The sequence below is a fragment of the Nerophis lumbriciformis genome, linkage group LG23 (genome assembly GCF_033978685.3).
Source record: "Nerophis lumbriciformis linkage group LG23, RoL_Nlum_v2.1, whole genome shotgun sequence".
NCBI classification, from domain to species: domain Eukaryota; kingdom Metazoa; phylum Chordata; class Actinopteri; order Syngnathiformes; family Syngnathidae; genus Nerophis; species Nerophis lumbriciformis.
Genome location: NC_084570.2, coordinates 595,359 through 615,000, shown reverse-complemented (window position 1 = coordinate 615,000; position 19,642 = coordinate 595,359). Strand labels below are relative to the sequence as shown.

The window sequence follows — 19,642 nt, the reverse complement described above, 5'->3', positions numbered from 1 at the left end:
GACTCCGAGGTACTTGAACTCCTCCACTTGGGGCAGGATCTCCTCCCCAACCCGGAGATTGCACTCCACCCTTTTGCGGGCGAGAACCACAGACTCGGACTCGGAGGTGCTGATTCTCATCCCAGTCGCTTCACACTCGGCTGCGAACTGATCAAGTGAGAGCTGAAGATCTTGGCCAGATGAAGCCATCAGGACCACATCATCTGCAAAAAGCAGAGACCTAATCCTGCAGCCACCAAACCAGATCCCCTCAACGCCTTGACTGCGCCTAGAAATTCTGTCCATAAAGGTTATGAACAGAATGGGTGACAAAGGGCAGCCTTGGCGGAGTCCAACCCTCACTGGAAACGTGTCTGACTTACTGCCGGCAATGCGGACCAAGCTCTGACACTGATCATACAGGGAGCGAACCGCCACAATAAGACAGTCCGTTACCCCATACTCTCTGAGCACTCCCCACAGGACTTCCCGAGGGACACGGTCGAATGCCTTCTCCAAGTCCACACAGCACATGTAGACTGGTTGGGCAAACTCCCATGCACCCTCAAGGACCCTGCCGAGAGTATAGAGCTGGTCCACAGCTCCACGACCAGGACGAAAACCACACTGTTCCTCCTGAATCCGAGGTTCGACTATCCGGCGTAGCCTCCTCTGAATTTCAGTGTTCATTTATTTACACATATACACACATAACCCTCCTCTCTACTCATTGTTGTATTTGAAAGTGCAATGCTTTGCAGCCAGTAGCACAGCCTTTAAAGGAGCATAGGTATGGGCAGTGTAATATTCTGGGTTGGAGTCAATAACCAGGCGAGGTGACAAAGTTACGTCTCTTTACTTCATACTTCAGAACCGACTCCCACGCTTGCCGTCAGGGTGCACAATACAACGTAAACCTGGGACGTACACTATAGTGTTCTGTGGTTACTTTTTGGTTGGCCAAGCGGACGTGACGACAGGCTGTCCTCACTCAGGTCCGCACGGACCTGGAGGGGGCGTGCCTTAAGTCCGGCTGGAAATCAGGAGAAATTTGGGAGAATGGTTGTCCCCGGAGATTTTCGGGAGAGGCACTGAAATTCGGGAGTCTCCCGGAAAATTCGGGAGGATTGGCAAGTATGCCTTGACCGTGTGGCAAGCAAAGGATGTGCGGACAGGTGCAAGCTAGGGTTGTACGGTATGCCGGTATTAGTATAGTACCGCGATACTAATGAATCATTTTTGGTACGATACCGTCTCTGAAACGTACCGGACCCGCACCCCCCGCGTCAAAATTACGTCGTGTCATTGCTGGTTTACATGAAGAGGAGCATATTCGGCGGCACACAATCACGGAGTACTTACAACAGTGTGTAGACCAGTGGTTCTTAACCTGGGTTCGATCGAACCCTAAGGGTTCGATGAGTCGGCCTCAGGGGTTCGGCGGAGCCTCCGCCGTGGAGGTCAAGACACACCCGACTCATCGTGTAAATAAAAACTTCTCCCTATCAACGTATTACGGATACGACAACATCAGAAGTCAGACTGATTTGCAGGTGTGTAATTTGTCGTGAGTTCATGCTGTGTTGGTTTTGTTCTTTTAACAAGGTGATGTTCATGCACGGTTCATGCCTAAAGACCACCACCGCGCCATACCAGTAAAAAAACATAACTTTAAAAAAAAAAAAAAAAACATTCTATTTTTCACAAAAGAAAGAAACTGGTGAGGTTTGGTACGTCCAACAAGGTTAAGAACCACTGGTGTAGACAAAAACGGGAGAACGGATGCATTTTGGCTTAAAAACTAACGATAGAGTCTCGAGAGTCTGCAAAGTACGATACACATTTGAAGAAACACAAAAGCACCGAAAGTTAGTACTGTCGAGTGTTGATAGAACATTTGAAAGGCATCAATGCCTAAAGACCACCACCGCGCCATACCTGCAACACATATCTTGTGCTTGGGCTAATGTTGTACAATACACCGGTATTAGTATAGAACGCGATACTAATGAATAATTTTTGGTACTATACCGTCTCTGAAACGTACCGGTCTTGCCACCCCCCTGCGTCGAAGTCACGTCGTGTCATTGCTGGTTTACAAGAAGAGGAGCATGTTCGGCGGCACACAATCCCAGAGTACTTACAACAGTGTGTAGACAGAAAAGGGAGAACGGATGCATTTTGGCTTAAAAACTACCGATAGAGTCTCGAGAGTCTGCAAAGTACGGTACACATTTGAAGAAACACAAAAGCACCGAAAATTAGTACTGTCGAGTGTTGATAGAACATTTGAAAGGCATCAATGCCTAAAGACCACCACCGCGCCATACCTGCAACACATATCTTGTGCTTGGGCTAAGGTTGTACAATATACCGATATTAGTATAGTATCGCAATACTAATGAATCATTTTTGGTACTATACTGCCTCTGAAACGTACCGGTCCTGCACCCTCCCCAGCGCCCGCGTCGAAGTCACTTCGTGTCATTGCTGGTTTACGAGCAGACGAGCATGTTCGGCGGCACACAATCACAGAGTACTTACAAGCAGACACAGTGTGTAGACAGAAAAGGGAGAACGGACGCATTTTGGCTTAAAAACTAACGATAAAGGTGAAGTTATAACACTGAATCACCCTCAGGAAGAGGGGCTTTAAGACATGGCTAGCTAGCTCGCGGCAATAGTCCATCCGCCGTCGGCAGTCTTTTAGCTACTTCTAAATCACTAATCCTCGCCTCCATGGCGACAAATAAAGTAAGTTTCTTACAAGTATCATCCCTGCAGGACGAGGAATAGCTAAACATGCTTCACTACACACCGTAGCTCACCGCCGTCAAAATGTAAACAAACGCCATTGATGGATCTAACACCTGACATCCACTGTAATGATACCAAGTACAGGAGTGTATCTAGTCGATACTACTATGATAACGTCAATATTTTTTGGATATGTCCCTGGACACATGAGGACTTTGAATACGACCAATGTATGATACTGTAACGACTTGGTATCGGATTGATACCCAAATGTGTGGTATCATCCAAAACTAATGAAAAGTATCAAACAACAGAAGAATAAGTGATGATTACATTTTAACAGAAGTGTAGATAGAACATGTTAAAAGAGAAAATAAGCAGATATTAACAGTAAATGAACAAGTAGATTAATCATTCATTTTCTACCACTTGTCCTTAATAATGTTGACAAAATAATATAATGATAAATGACACAATATGTTACTGCCGACTAATTAGGAGCCTTTGTTTGTTTACGTACTACTAAAAGACAAGTTGTCTTGTATGTTCACTATTTTATTTAAGGACTTAACTGCAATAATAAACATGTGTTTAATGTACCCTAAAATCTTTTGCTAAAATAAAGCCAATAATGCAATTGATTTTGTGGTCCCCTTTATTTAGAAAAGTACCGAAATAATTTTAGAAACGGTACCAAAATATTACAAACCCCGGAATACAATGATTTGCAAATCATTGTATTCTGTTTATATTTACATCTAACACAATTTCCCAACTCATATGAAAACAGGGTTTGTAGTATCGTTACAACACTAGTGCAGGCATACTGGTGCTTAAGTGAAGTACTCTCATTTGGCTTTGACCTTCAGGGAGCACCAGTAAACAGCTCCATTAGGCTACTTGATTAACCTCTCATAGGCTCTATAAAGCCCATGCATGCATTTAGATGAACTGGTAGAAGGCCAGACACTCCACATATTTACAACTTGCTGCTATATGTCATGACGTGGAGGTTTTCGCAGTTACTGCGAGATTTGTTCTCCCGGGATGCAATCGGACTAGACCGGACAAGGCTTGAAGGTACAGTAGGAACTTTATTTAGTCTCTAAAACTCAACGAAGTACAAAAAACAGAAAACAACCCGAAGGCAAGCGTGCCTATCGCACGCGGAAGCTAAGGCAAAAACTTAGGACATATAACCTGAAACTAAAGACATGAAACCCGCACCAAACTGTGACATGAAACAAATAGCTTTAACTATGGAAACGGGCAGCATGAACTGTGGTATCGCATGAAATAAGCAGGACTTACTGTGGCAAGAAAAGAGCATGTACAGAGCAATGTCGCCAGCACAACTATGTGTCATACTTGATCATTTCGCGATATTGCCATATTTTTGCTGAAAGGATTTAGTAGAGAACATCGACGATAAAGTTCGCAACTTTTGGTCGCTGATAAAAAAGCCTTGCCTGTAGCGGAAGTAGCAGACGAGTAGCGTGACGTCACAGATTGTGGAGCTCCTCACATCCGCACATTGTTTACAATCATGGCCACCAGCAGCGAGAGCGATTCGGACCGAGAAAGCGACGATTTCCCCATTAATTTGAGCGAGGATGAAAGATTCGTGGATGAGGAAAGTGAGAGTGAAGGACTAGAGGGCAGTGGGAGCGATTCAGATAGGGAAGATGCTGTGAGAGGCGGGTGGGACCTGATATTCAGCTGGGAATGACTAAAACAGTAAATAAACACAAGACATATATATACTCTATTAGCCACAACACAACCAGGCTTATATTTAATATGCCACAAATTAATCCCGCATAACAAACACCTCCCCCCTCCCGTCCATACAACCCGCCAATACAACTCAAACAACTGCACAACACACTCAATCCCACAGCCCAAAGTACCGTTCACCTCCCCAAAGTTCATACAGCACATATATTTCCCCAAAGTCCCCAAAGTTACGTACGTGACATGCACATAGCGGCACGCACGTACGGGCAAGCGATCAAATGTTTGGAAGGGTACTCACGGTACCGCATCTGCGTATCCAACTCAAAGTCCTCCTGGTAATACACCGCTTCCCACCTACAGCTTTCTTCTTTGCTGTCTCCATTGTTCATTGAACAAATTGCAAAAGATTCACCAACACAGATGTCCAGAATACTGTGGAATTTTTGCGATGAAAACAGACGACTTAATAGCTGGCCACCATGCTGTCCCAAAATGTCCTCTACAATCCACGACGTCATCATACCGAGACGTTTTCAGCAGGATATTTTGTGCGAAATTTAAAATTGCACTTTAGTAAGCTAACCCGGCCGTATTGGCATGTGTTGCAATGTTAAGATTTCATCATTGATATATAAACTATCAGACTGCGTGGTCGGTAGTAGTGGGTTTCAGTAGGCCTTTAAATAATAGTCTCTGATTAGAGCAGGTGCGTGATCGGAACACATGAGGCAGGTGAAACTAACGAGTCGTCATGGAAACTAAAACAAACAAGGAAGCGCAAACAGGAACTGAAAAAGTCCAAAAACTAACAAAAAATAGCAAAACATAATCCAGACCACAGAACATGACACTACTGTATTTTTCCGACTATAAATCGCAGTTTTTTTCATAGTTTGGCCGGGGGTGCGACTTATACTCAGGAGCGACTTATGTGTGAAATTATTAACACATTACCGTAAAATATCAAATAATATTATTTAGCTCATTCACGTAAGAGACTAGACCAGGGGTCGGCAACCCAAAATGTTGAAAGAGCCTTATTGGACCAAAAATACAAAAACAAATCTGTCTGGAGCCGCAAAAAATTAAAAGCCGTATTACATACAGATAGTGTGTCATGAGATATAAATTGAATTAATATGACTTAAAGGAAACTAAATGGCCTCAAATATAGCTACAAACGAGGCATAATTATGCAATATGTACATATAGCTAGCCTAAATAGCATGTTAGCATCGATTAGCTCGCAGTCATGCAGTGACCAAATATGTCTGATTAGCACTCCACACAAGTCAATAACATCAACAAAACTCACCTTTGTGGATTCATGCACAACGTTAAAAGTTTGGTGGACAACATGAGACAGAAAAAGAAGTGGCATAAAACACGTCCTAGAAAGCAGCAGAAAGATATACATGTAAACAAACTAAGGTGAGTTCAAGGACTGCAAAAATTAGTAGGACAAAACGGCGCTCGCCAAATACTCATGCTTGCCAACCCTCCCGAATTTTCCGGGAGACTCCCGAAATTCAGCGCTTCTCCCGAAAACCTCCCGGGACAAATATTCTCCCGAAAACCTTCCGATTTTCAGCCGGAGCTGGAAGCCACGCCCCCTCCAGCTTCATGCAGACTTGAGTGAGGACAGCCTTTTTTCATGAAAGGAGGACAACAGGGTGACAAGAACTAAATCATCCAGACTAGAGATAAATTGTATTATTATGTTTATCTTACCTAAAAATAAATATATTTATTAATTTAAAAAAAAAAAACTAAATACATTTTTACTATATTTTGCTAAAAATATCAAAATGAATTGTATTTTTATTTGTATTTTTTCGTGACTCCTTATTACATCCAGCCATAGAATTATACATTAAAATAAACATATTTGAAATAATTGATTTTAAATTATCATAATAATTCATTTAAAATGACCATATTTAATTATTAAAATAATTGCTTGTTTATCAACAACTTTAGCATTTTATTCATTACATTTTGAAACTATCAGAACCCAAGTTATGTTATATTCCTTAATATTTATTTATGCAAGTTTGAAGTATCAATTATCTAAACACAGTTTTGTTTGCATATTTTCAGGATGTAGATATCTTATATATACATATATATATATATATATATATATATATATATATATATATATATATATATATATATGTATGAAATAATTGACTTGGTGAATTCTAGCTGTCAATATACTCCTCCCCTCTTCCCCACCCCCACCTCCCAAAATCGGAGGTCTCAAGGTTGGCAAGTATGCAAATACTCGAATCAGTGAAACATGTTTAATATAAACAGTGTGCTTTATAACAATTAGGGAGGTTTGTGTCATGTTTGTCCTCCTACAGAAACCATATTAAAACAAAACAAAAAAATGTTTCCCCTCAACTTTTTCCATTTTTCATACATTTTTGAAAAAGCTCCAGAGAGCCACTAGGGCGGCGCTAAAGAGCCGCGGGTTGCCGACCCCTGGACTAGACGTACGGTATAAGATTTCATGGGATTTAGCGATTAGGAGTGACAGATTGTTTGGTAAACGTATAGCATGTTCTATATGTTATAGTTATTTGAATGACTCTTACCATAATATGTTACGTTAACATACCAGTTGGTTATTTATGCCTCATATAACGTACACTTATTCAGTTCACTATTCTTTATTTATTTTAACTTGCCTTTCAAATGTCTATTCTTGGTGTTGGCATTTATCAAATACATTTCCCCCCAAAAATGCGCCTTATACTCCAGTGCGACTTATATATGTTTTTTTTCCTTCTTTATTATGCATTTTCGGCCGGTGCGATTTATACTCCGAAAAATACGGTATACAGAATAACATTTTTTGTTTTGTTTCTTATGCCAGGCAAAAATCAATCAGTAGTACTTGATTACGCAATACCTCAATGTTCTAAAAAAAAACTTTTGCAGATTTAATTATTTGCCCACTCTGAAGGTTTCGAGGTAATTTCACATCTGGACGCCACAAAGTGACCTCTAATAGCTGGATTAGGGGAAGTCATTCACTGCAGAGGGCACACAAATACACTCGGGGAATGTGTCAGATCTCTTTGGGGCTTAGCGTGATCAAATTATTGCTTTCTACCGGTCAACTTATCCAATTAAAGTTGTATAATACACAGCTTTGACCCAAGCGAGACGGCGGATCGGCAGGCTGGAGTCCACCCGCCTCCACATCGGCAGAACAGACAAATACTTGGACGGAGGATTACGCCCTTTCATCTGGCTCAGAGCACTGGCGGCGCACATGCGTCTCGCCGGCCTGATGTGCCTTATAGTATACATCAGCAAGGTCCTGATTAATAACGCTGTTTTTCCGCTCGGAATTCCTAATGTGGTCTTTTTGTCCCGAGTGGTTGGTGTTGAAGGACATTTTTCTGTTCAAAGGCTGCCACTTTTATAGACATTTTTTTAAATCACTTTGCCATTCCGGTCTAAAATTTGTAAATGTGAATTAATATTAAGGGTTATATTTGAGTATCACCTGATACCAATGCCAAATCAATAAACAAGCCAGGATTTTTTTTTTTTTACATAATTTTGTGGCATGCAGGTTGAAAATAATTCTAATTAAAATACTTCAATAGTTTAAATGACATTAAAACTAAGTGATAAATTCACCAATGTATGATACAAATCACAACTCATCACAGAAAATGTGCAAAAAAATTACTAGCAGCTACTAGTTTTGTCCCGATACCAATATTTTGGTACCGGTACCAAAATTATTTCGATACTTTTCGATACTTTTCTAAATAAAGGGGACGACAAAAATTGCATTATTGGCTTTACTTTAACAAAACATCTTAGGGTACATTAAACATATGTTTATTATTGCAAGTTTGTCCTTAAATAAAATAGTGGACATACAAGACAACTTGTCTTTTAGTAGTAAGTAAACAAACAACTTTTTCTGTCTCATTTTGTCCACCAAACTTTTAACTTTGTGCATACATGCACAAAGGTGAGTTCTGTTGATGTTATTGACTTGTGTGGAGTGCTAATCAGACATATTTGGTCACTGCATGACTGCAAGCTAATCGATGCTAACATGCTATTTAGGCTAACAATATGTACATATTGCATCATTATGCCTCATTTGTAGCTACATTTGAGGTCATTTAGTTTCCTTTAAGTCATATTAATTCAATTTATATCTCATGACACACTATCTGTATGTAATATGGCTTTTAATTTTTTGCGGCTCCAGACAAATGTGTTTTTGTATTTTTCGTCCAATATGGCTCTTTCAACATTTTGGGTTGCCGACCCCTGGGCTAGGAGAACCCGAGAGAAACAAGCAGTTGCCTCGTTGCCTTTCCATTAAGAACAATACATTTGTTTTTAGCATACTTGCCAACCCTCCCGGATTTTCCGGGAGACTCCCGAAATTCAGCGCCTCTCCCGAAAACCTCCCGGGACAAATTTTCTCCCGAAAATCTCCCGAAATTCAGGCACACAATACAAACAGCGTACCTGCCCAATAATCTAATAACTGTAGAATGATGGAGGGCGAGTTCTTGGTTTCTTATGTGGGTTTATTGTTAGGCAGTTTCATTAACGTCCTCCCAGCGTGGCAACAACACACAACAACAGCAGTCACGTTTTTGTATACCGTAAAGCAGTTCGTCTGTTGTAAACAGCAATGTTGTGACACTCTTAAACAGGACAATACTGCCATCTAGTGCATTTGATGAAAGCACTTTTGTGCGTGCCACACAGCAATGCATCTTCAGAGAGGGCGTTCAGCATGGTTAGAAAAAGAGTGACAAATAGAACAAGGATGGACAATTCAACCCTTAACTCAACAATGAGTAGATAAGTGTTATGTGTGTGTATATGTGTAAATAAATGAACACTGAAATTCAAGTATTTCTTTTATTTATATATATATATATATATATATATATATATATATATATATATATATATATATATATATATATATATATATATATATATATATATATATGAAATACTTGACTTAGTATTTCTTATATATATATATCCATCCATCCATCCATTTCTACCGCTTATTCCCTTTGGGGTCGCGGGGGGCGCTGGAGCCTATCTCAGCTACAATCGGGCGGAAGGCGGGGTACACCCTGGACAAGTCGCCACCTCATCGCAGGGCCAACACAGATAGACAGACAACATTCACACTCACATCAACACACTAGGGCCAATTTAGTGTTGCCAATCAACCTATCCCCAGGTGCATGTCTTTGGAAGTGGGAGGAAGCCGGAGTACCCGGAGGGAACCCACGCAGTCACGGGGAGAACATGCAAACTCCACACAGAAAGATCCCGAGCCTGGGATTGAACCCAAGACTACTCAGGACCTTCGTATTGTGAGGCAGATGCACTAACCCCTCTGCCACCGTGCTGCCCATATATATATATATATATATATATATATATATATATATATATATATATATATATATATGAAATACTTGACTTGGTGAATCCTAGCTGTAAATATACTCCTCCCCTCTTAACCACGCCCCCAACCGCGCCCCCGCCCCGCCCCCCACCCCCCACCTCCCGAAATCGGAGGTCTCAAGGTTGGCAAGTATGGTTTTTAGTATAAGTTTGCTGGTTTCAAGAAATGTAATGCTGAGCGCATATCATTATGTCAAGATAATGGCACTAGCATTTACTTCATTTAAGAATATTTTTCAACATATTGAGCAAAAAGGTCTCTTTTTTTTTCTACCAAGAAAAGTGCACTTGTTATTAGTGAGAATATACTTATTTTAAGCTATTTTTGGGTTCATTGAGGTTTGCTAATTTTACTTGTTTTGGAAAGTCTTGACAAGCCACATTTTCTTGTTCTATTGGCAGATAATTTTGCTTAGTTCAAATAAAATACCCCTCATTTTTGTCAAAAAAAATTCTTGTTTTTGAACACTGACTTTTTGCAGTGTGCTGGTAGCTGCGTCTGCATTTTGCAGCTTTTGTTTGAACCGTAGCATTTTAACTAAATGCAGGTAAAAAAAAATATTAACGACAAGCGTAACATCTGGATACTGTCAAAACCTAATTTGCTAAATATACCACTGAAATAAGGGAAACGATATCTACTTAGTTTTTTGGTCTGGCTACTACTGTTTACACCAGCACGAAGGAACTGATTTTGCACAGCAAGAGGAAAATAAAGAATTTGACACACTACCCATGACCCGTAAATAAGCACACATATGACCTAACCTCCACATTCTATCTGGCCTGTCTCGCAAGGGCTGCTGCTTCACGCACATGACAATGGGTAATTGATGCCATCGCTAATGTTCTTTAGGTTGGGATCACTTTAAAAAGGGGCCTCCACATCCCTTCTTCACCCCTCGCTGTCCTCTGAAGGTATGTGAGGGGGCCACTAATGAGATGCCATCTGCTCCAACAGGCGGAATAAAATGGCAGGTGAGGCCTAATGGCTTGTTTAACAACTAGTGGAAACGCCAATTCAGCATATCAGCATCTTGTCTATGGTGTTTAAACCCATTGTTGTTTTACAAGTCAAGGACCCCGACCATGTTTTGGGTGAGGATTATATAGACTCTTTTGATGCGCTGAGACAGACGATCAACCTTTTTCATGAACGGAAAGCGCTTTCTTCGATCTGCAGTCCTTCGATGTCTGAGCCTGAGCAATACTCAGGGTTAAATCTCTGAACGTTCTCAGTTCAAGATTACCCCATACTACGGTACACCGACAGGTGGCTTTGGCTTTATTGCATCAGAAAATAGGACTGGAGGATTGTGAGCGCTTTATCAGATGGATGTGTGGCGTTTTCTGGGGTCGAGTGAGCAATGTCACTACGCTGTGAGTGGCTGCTCAATGGTGGGATCAAACAAAATGCGGTAAATCTTGCTCTGAATGGACAAGTGAAACCCGAACACGCCTTCTGACTTTGTATTGTAATCATCGTCTTTCTTGTCAGGGCACAATTATCTTGAGGAAATGATATGATTAGGTTTCAGAGCAAACTAAGGCCGTGACAAAGTTCATGGCCTCCTAGAAACACATCAGGTCCCTGCGAGGATATCGAGGCCATGCTAAGAGGCCATTAGGTCACTGACCATGATTCTCTTCTGTCTAAAAAGGGGGTGCTGATGACTTAGCCAGAAGGGTAATTCCTCTACACATCTCCAAGCCTAGTCAATGGGATGGTCAGTGGTCATCCACCCCCCCACCTATCCTTCGACCTCTCATCCTCTGTGTTCTACCCCCGGCACCTCTCTGCCCACTCAGGGGGAAAATTACTTTGAGCCAGGGAAATGCAGCTCCATTGAGATGGAGAGAAGCCTCTTTCAAAGGACGATGTATTTTAAAAAATCGTTTCACTCGTCTGTGGACGGATGGTCGGAGCAAGGAGGGGACAAGGTCATCAGATTGGCATCTCCATCAGTGCTGCATCCCCATTGTCCGAATTAATCCTCCTCATGAGAAAGCCCCGAGTCAACCATACACAGGGCTCAGACTTTAACCCCACCACCCATTGTTGCCAATGTTCAGAGTGCTTTTGACTCAAAAAAGCATCTCTCAAGATACAAAGCTTGTCTTGGGCACAAAACCCAACAACATTGTTCTGCTGCATCTGACTGGGAATGGCCGGCTGGCAGCTGCTCATATCCCTCAGCTGTACATGTGTCCGGAAGTTTTGAGAAGCTCTTACCTTCTGATGTTGCGACGCTCTTCCTCTAGCTGTTTGAGAAGCTCATCAATGCATCGGTTGGCATCCATGTATTCCTGTCAAGAAGAGATTAGAGTATACTTGAACCAGAATCTCCACTCGTACCATGGTCACCAGACAACAGATCATCAGTTTGCCCCCATAAAGAGCAGCCAAGCAGAACCAAGTGTGTAATTCCAGAACCCACTCTGCTTTGGAAACTGTGCAATGTCAACTGGGAATACTACCTACTCTGGAATGTGCGGGTTAAAGTGCACAATCGTAGCAAAGGCTACTCGCAGAATGAAGCAAACAACAATAAAAAACAGATGTCATCTCTTTCTAGGCTGTCATCAAATGATTTACCGCCTACGTCAAGAATTAGTCAAACATGGCTTGTCACTACATGATGTATTGTCTTGGTTATATATGGACAGAAGTGCGTCATCAATTTCTGGTTTATGAATAGTCCCATTAAGGCAAATTATAATCATATGTGTCTGGTTCCGCTGCATTGACACAAGATGGAGAAAATCCACCTCTCAATTGGGGGTTTCAGCCATTAATTGTCACTAAAAAGTATATGCTTACAACTTCGTGGAAAGTCCCTTTTCTATCCCGGCATGACTGTGCCCGAGTGCATAAGCAAGGCTTATTTGCTTGGATGAGTTTGTTGTGGAAGAACCTTAAAGCCTTGACTTCAAATGCATGTCCACGAACTCCCACATTTTGGAGAAAGCATTTCCAGGATAGTGGCAGGGATGGCTACAAAGTTGTTGGAAAGCTTATTTATAAATATTCTCAATGTTCATTTCCTGGGGCTGTAATAGTGAGGTATACTATTACGTATGTACATATATTCTACATGAATATGCAAGCACGATGTTCCAGTTCTTTATTCGCATGAATTGATGGACATAGCTGGAACACGACACATACAACTACTAACAATAATTCTATACAATTATGTGCCCTGATTTCAACCTTCGTTCGGCCCACCCTCGGGGCTTCCTGCAGTCTTGAAGGACTGCTGCTACATTTGTTTGCGCTTTAGTAACCGATGGTCTTGGACCAGATGTTAAGAAGCCACAAAGCTGAGTGCTATGCTGTTGATCCTAGACCCCTTAGCACTCCTAAGTATTAAGGAGCTGCCCGTGAGTTCCCTCCATTTTTTGAGCAGCATGGCAAACGCCCAAGGGGTTACAGCAAAAGATCAATGCTTACCCCTTTCTGACAGTCATTTAAATATAGCAGAGTTTTAAATCTGGTGTCACAAGTAATAAGCCACCGATCAACAGGAAACAAAACAAAACAAAACAAAAATGCTCAAACAAGATGGGTTTTTGTTCAAACAAACAAAAGAACCATTAAGAATGAAATATTTGCCTACGAAAGACCATTAGCAAAACAATCCAGTAGGGTTGTACATCCATCCATTCATCCATTTTCTACCACTTGTCCCTTTTGGGTTTGCGGGCGGTGCTGGAGCCTATCTCAGCTGCATTCGGGCGGAAGGCAGAGTACACCCTGGACAAGTCGCCACCTCATCGCAGTAGGGTTGTACAGTATACCGTTATTAGTATAGTACCGCGATACGAATGAATCATATTCGGTACTATACCGCCGATGAAAAGTACGGGTCCACCACCCCCCTGTCATCGTCACGTCGTGTCATTGCTGGTTTACGAGCAGACGAGCATGTTCAGCAGCGCACAATCACGGAGTACTTACAAGCAGACACAGTTTGTAGACAGAAAAGGGAGAACGGACGCATTTTGGCATACAAACTGACGATAAAGGGGAAGTTATAACACTGGAACGCCCTCAGGAAAAGGTGCTTTAAAACATGACTAGCTAGCTAGCGGCTAACGTCCAGGCCCAGTCGGCCGTGTTTTAGCTACTTCTAAATCACTAATCCTCGCCTCCATGGCGACAAATAAAGTAATTTTTCTTACAAGTATCATCCCTGCAGGACGAGGAATAGCTAAACATGCTTCACTACACACCGTAGCTCACCGGCGTCACAATGTAAACAAACGCCATTGGTGGATCTACACCTGACATCCACTGTAATGATACCAAGTACAAGAGTGTATCTAGTCGATACTACTATGATTACGTCATTTTTTTTGGCATCACATCTTCTTTATTTAAAAAAAAAATGTATATAATGTTTATAAACTCAGGAAATATGTCCCTGGACACATGAGGACTTTGAATATGACCAATGTATGATCCTGTAACTACTTGGTATCGGATTGATACCCACATTTGTGGTGTCGTCCAAAACTAATGTAAAGTATCAAACAAGAGAGGAATGCTCTCCCTGACCACCTGAGGGCACCACAGACTGTGGATGCTTTTAAAAAAGGCTTAAAAACCCTTCTTTTTTTTTAAATCCTTTTTTTTTTAGATATATACATACTAGTTCTAGCTATTTGGCTGTTCTAGATTGTATTTGTATTTATTTTTTATTATCTTTTTATTTTAATTTAATTTTTTTAATACACTGTAGCCCTTTGTGCTTTTTACAAATAAAATCTATTATTATTATTATTATTATAAGAATAAGTGTTTATTACATTTTAAACAGAAGTGTAGATAGAACATGTTAAAAGAGAAAGTAAGCAGATATTAACAGTAAATGAACAAGTAGATTAATAATTCATTTTCTACCACTTGTGCTTAATAATGTTGACAAAATAATAGAATGGAAAATGACACAATTTGTTACTGCTTATGTCAGCAGCTAAATTAGGAGCCTTTTTTTTTTTTACATACTACTAAAATACAAGTTGTCTAGTATGTTCACTATTTTATTTAAGGACAAACTTGCCATAAGAAACATATATTTAATGTACCCTAAGATTTTTTTGTCAAAATAAAGCTAGTAGTGCAATTTTTTGTGGTCCCCTTTATTTAGAAAAGTATCGAAAAGTACCGAAAATAATTAGTATCAAAATAATTTAAGTACCGGTACCAAAATATTGGTATCGGGACAACACTACAATCCAGTAGTAATTACAAAAAGCCCATGTCACGAGACATATTTGCAGGCTACATCAAACACATAGTAGAGCTGCCTGACTGGATATTATCATTAAGGAGCCCCCTTCTAATGACAGGCCACCCCAATCCTTCTCAGCACACGTGCAAGAATGCGAGGAATGCTGCGTGCTTGTTGTCGCGTGAAGGGTATTTAAAGCTGAGATTTCAAGCACCGCTTACGTATGTGATACAACGTGTTGTATTCTCAGGCAGCCTTTATTTACAGCGCAAGTGAAAGCGGCACCCGGCCTACCGGGGCCCCTGGTGCAGGCGCAGCTGAACCTGCTCAACTCAGACTTTGTGTAAGGTTTCTTAGAAACGTTTGTTCGGGACAGCTCTGTAATTGCGGCGCTCGGAAAAATCCTGAGCTTGTAAAACATCAGTTTAACGTGTGCGTTTTTATTTCTCATAGTTAAGATTTTTTCCCATAATTAAGACCAGACGCATTATCTATCCACGTGTGCCTTTCACACATTCTTGAAGATCAGTGGTGTCTGGTTCTGATATCAACTTCTCTGCAGCGGATTGATTAATTAAAAAAAAATGCTCCTTCATTGCACATTACATTACACATGCTGAATAAGAAATGTCTGCATGTGTTATATTATACTTTTATTTTCCCATATTTAACATATTGTGTTGAAGTTTGGGGAAGTGTTTATAAAACAAACATACATTGCAAAAACTGAAATCTAAGTAAGATTAAATATCTCAAATAAGGGTGATATTTGCTTATTTTCTGTCTGATAAGATCATTCTTCTCACTAAGCAGATTTGATGTTAGAGTGTTTTACTTGTTTTAAGGGTTTTGCTCCTAAATGATCTCAGTAAGATATTACAGCTTGTTGCTGAGATTTGATGACCTATATTGAGTAAAACATGCTTGAAACTAGAATATCAAGTGTTGCAAAGCTGTGTCATCAACACTCACAAGTATAAAACTAGCCGAGCGCATCTCATTATGTCAAGATAATGGCACTAGCATTTACTTAATTTAAGAATATTTTTCAACATATTGAGTAAAAAAGGTCTCTTTTTTTCTACCAAGAATAGTGCACTTGTTATTAGTGAGAATATACTTATTTTAAGGTATTTTTTGGGTTCATTGAGGTTAGCTAATTTTACTTGTTTTGGAAAGTCTTGACAAGCCAAATGTTCTTGTTCTATTGGCAGATCATTTTGCTTAGTTCAAATAAAATACCCCTCATTTTTAGTATTTTTTTTTTTTTAATTGTTTTTGAACACTGACTTTTTGCAGTGTATTCTTAGGTTATTTCAATTAAGAGGAGAAAACTATAATTTACGGGGGGGGGACATTGATTTTTTGAAATAGGTAAAGTAAGAAGGAATATAAAATACAACTGTATTTCAGTTTTAGGAGTTAAATGGTGGAACAAGCTCAGTGATGAGTTGAAGACATGTAGTTCTTTGTTAAAGGGGAACATTATCACCAGACCTATGTAAGCGTCAATATATACCTTGATGTTGCAGAAAAAAGACCATGTATTTTTTTAACCGATTTCCGAACTCTAAATGGGTGAATTTCGGCGAATTAAACGCCTTTCTATTATTCGCTCTCGGAGCGATGATGTCACATCGGAAAGCAATCCGCCATTTTCTCAAACACATTACAAACACCGAGTCAAATCAGCTCTGTTATTTTCCGTTTTTTCGACTGTTTTCCATACCTTGGAGACATCATGCCTCGTCGGTGTGTTGTCGGAGGGTGTAACAACACCAACAGGGACGGATTCAAGTTGCACCAGTGGCCCAAAGATGCCAAAGTGGCAAGAAATTGGACGTTTGTTCCGCACACTTTACCCACGAAAGCTATGCTACGACAGAGATGGCAAGAATGTGTGGATATTCTGCGACACTCAAAGCAGATGCATTTACAACCATAAAGTCAAAGAAATCTGCCGCCAGACTCCCATTGAATCTGCCGGAGTGTGTGAGCTATTCAGGGACAAAGGACCTCGGTAGCACGGCAAGCAATGGCGGCAGTTTGTTCCCGCAGACGAGCGAGCTAAACCCCCTGGATGTCTTGGCTCACACCGTCCCTTATGCCACCAAGATGATCAAGAGAAGAATATCGACCCTAGCTTCCCTGGCCTGCTGACATCAACTCCAAAACTGGACAGATCAGCTTTCAGGAAAAGAGAGCGGATGAGGGTATGTCTACAGAATATATTAATTGATGAAAATTGGGCTGTCTGCACTCTCAAAGTGCATGTTGTTGCCAAATGTATTTCATATGCTGTAAACCTAGTTCATAGTTGTTAGTTTCCTTTAATGCCAAACAAACACATACCAATCGTTGGTTAGAAGGCCATCGCCGAATTCGTCCTCGCTTTCTCCCGTGTCGCTGGCTGTCGTGTCGTTTTCGTGGGTTTCGCTTGCATACGGTTCAAACCGATATGGCTCAATAGCTTCAGTTTCTTCTTCAATTTGGTTTTCGCTACCTGCCTCCACACTACAACCATCCGTTTCAATACATGCGTAATCTGTTGAATCGCTTAAGCCGCTGAAATCCGAGTCTGAATCCGAGCTAATGTTGCTATAGCTTGCTGTTCTATCCGCCATGTTTGTTTGTATTGGCATCACTATGTGACGTCACAGGAAAATGGACGGGTGTATATAACGATGGTTAAAATCAGGCACTTTGAAGCTTTTTTTAGGGATATTGCGTGATGGGTAAAATTTTTAAAAAAACTTCGAAAAATAAAATAAGCCACTGGAAACTGATTTTTAATGGTTTTAACCCTTCTGAAATTGTGATAATGTTCCCCTTTAAGGTTTAAAAAAGCCTTGAAAGGTGAAATAATAGAAAATGATAAAATACATTAACAATTACTTTCATCCCATTGATTTTTTTGAATGTTGATGTTCCAGGTAATCTTATTTTCAGTGAAGGTATAGATTTGGCAAATATAAGCCTATTCCTTTTCCGGTCATTCTTTTTCTATTCTTTTTGTGTGTAAATGTGTATGATTGTTAAATATGTAAAATCGGTACTGTTAAACTGATCACACAAAATGGTTAGAATAATGATGTATATATTATCACACAACTTTTATGCTTAAGGGCCGTTGCTATAATTATTGTCAAGTGTGCTGAAGTGGTATTTTTCTTTGTCCGTGCAAAGCTGGCAATATGAAAGATTGCAAGCCAGTCTGGTATCAGTGTCTGTGTCCAGGAACAACCTGCTGACTGCCAAGGCCGAACACCGCCGTGACGCAGACAGAGCAGAGACAAGGCGATATCACCAGCGTCAACACATTTGCATTTTTGCATCATCATATATTGTGTCTAACTGGAGTTGTCGAGATCACCCCCTTACCTCCGTGACAGCTTCAGTAATGTAAACAGGGACCTCCCAAATAAACGGAGGAAGCACTTTTAGAACGTAGTTTGGATCTGTAACTAGAATACAGCCCAAAACACGAGTCTCTTCATTGAGCCAAATTGAACTCTGTCTCTGCATGATTCCTTGCTTCTCGTCTGTTTAATAAATGTCATCAGTGTTTGAACCTGACAATGGTTGATTATATGACCGAAATAAACGTATTTCATCGCATAATGTCAACTCCACCTCAGTCTCAGCCCAGTCTGCATTTACAGATAAGACAACTCATGGCGGTCAGCAGAGCACACACCAAAGACAAGGTCATGACCTCTCATCTTTTCACCCCAGCCCAGCTCGGCTTGCTGGGAGTTTTCGGAGCGGTCCTCCCAGCGTGAGCTCTCTTAGCTGCAAAACCCTAAATTGCAGCTTTAACAGAGAAACAAAGAACTGTCTCAGTAAGTAAATCATCCAAAGGATAGCATGGATGAATTGTTTTTGTATGTTCGGATGCCAAACAAAGGAAAATGCTCCTTTATAGTTCTTCATACTTTTTTCCATCATGTTGAATATTGCAAGTCTAACCATATGTTGTAGCTTAATACAATTGTGTTAGGAATCATCAACATGTGTTTCTAAACCATTGTTGGGCCGCCAAAAAATATCTGTTTCTCAGCTTTGTGCAGTACTCAGGTGTAATACACTTTTTCACCACAGTGATGGCAGTAATGACAATAATAATTAGAACGGAAGAAGTGTAGATCAAAAGTCATTGAGAAGTTTCTTAAGGTCAAAACTTATGGCTGAAGTTGTAAAGCTGTGTTTTAATGTGCATTTAAATTTTGACAGTTTATCTATGAAACATACATTATGACTACATAGTAGGGTTGTACGGTATACCGGTGTTAGTATGGTACCACGATACTAACGAATCATATTCGGTAATATACCGCCTCTGAAAAGTACCGGTCCATCCATAATGATACCAAGTACAATAGTGTATCTAGTCCAGGGGTGCTCACACTTTTTCTGCAGGCGAGCTACTTTTCAATTGATCAAGTCGT

The 19,642-nt window shown here is 40.5% G+C and overlaps 1 protein-coding gene across 4 annotated transcripts in view; it reads right to left on the bottom strand.

The window, feature by feature from the left end:
• LOC133622527 (nck-associated protein 5-like) overlaps nucleotides 1-19,642 on the bottom strand; it is a 298,294-nt gene that overhangs the window by 196,821 nt on the left and 81,831 nt on the right. For all 4 annotated transcript variants that reach the window (XM_061985349.1, XM_061985347.1, XM_061985348.1 and 1 more), the window contains exon 2: nucleotides 12,191-12,264. In XM_061985349.1, the coding sequence (XP_061841333.1) occupies nucleotides 12,191-12,258 (68 nt within the window). In that variant the 5' untranslated portion in view covers nucleotides 12,259-12,264. The remainder of the gene's footprint in view (nucleotides 1-12,190; nucleotides 12,265-19,642) is intronic.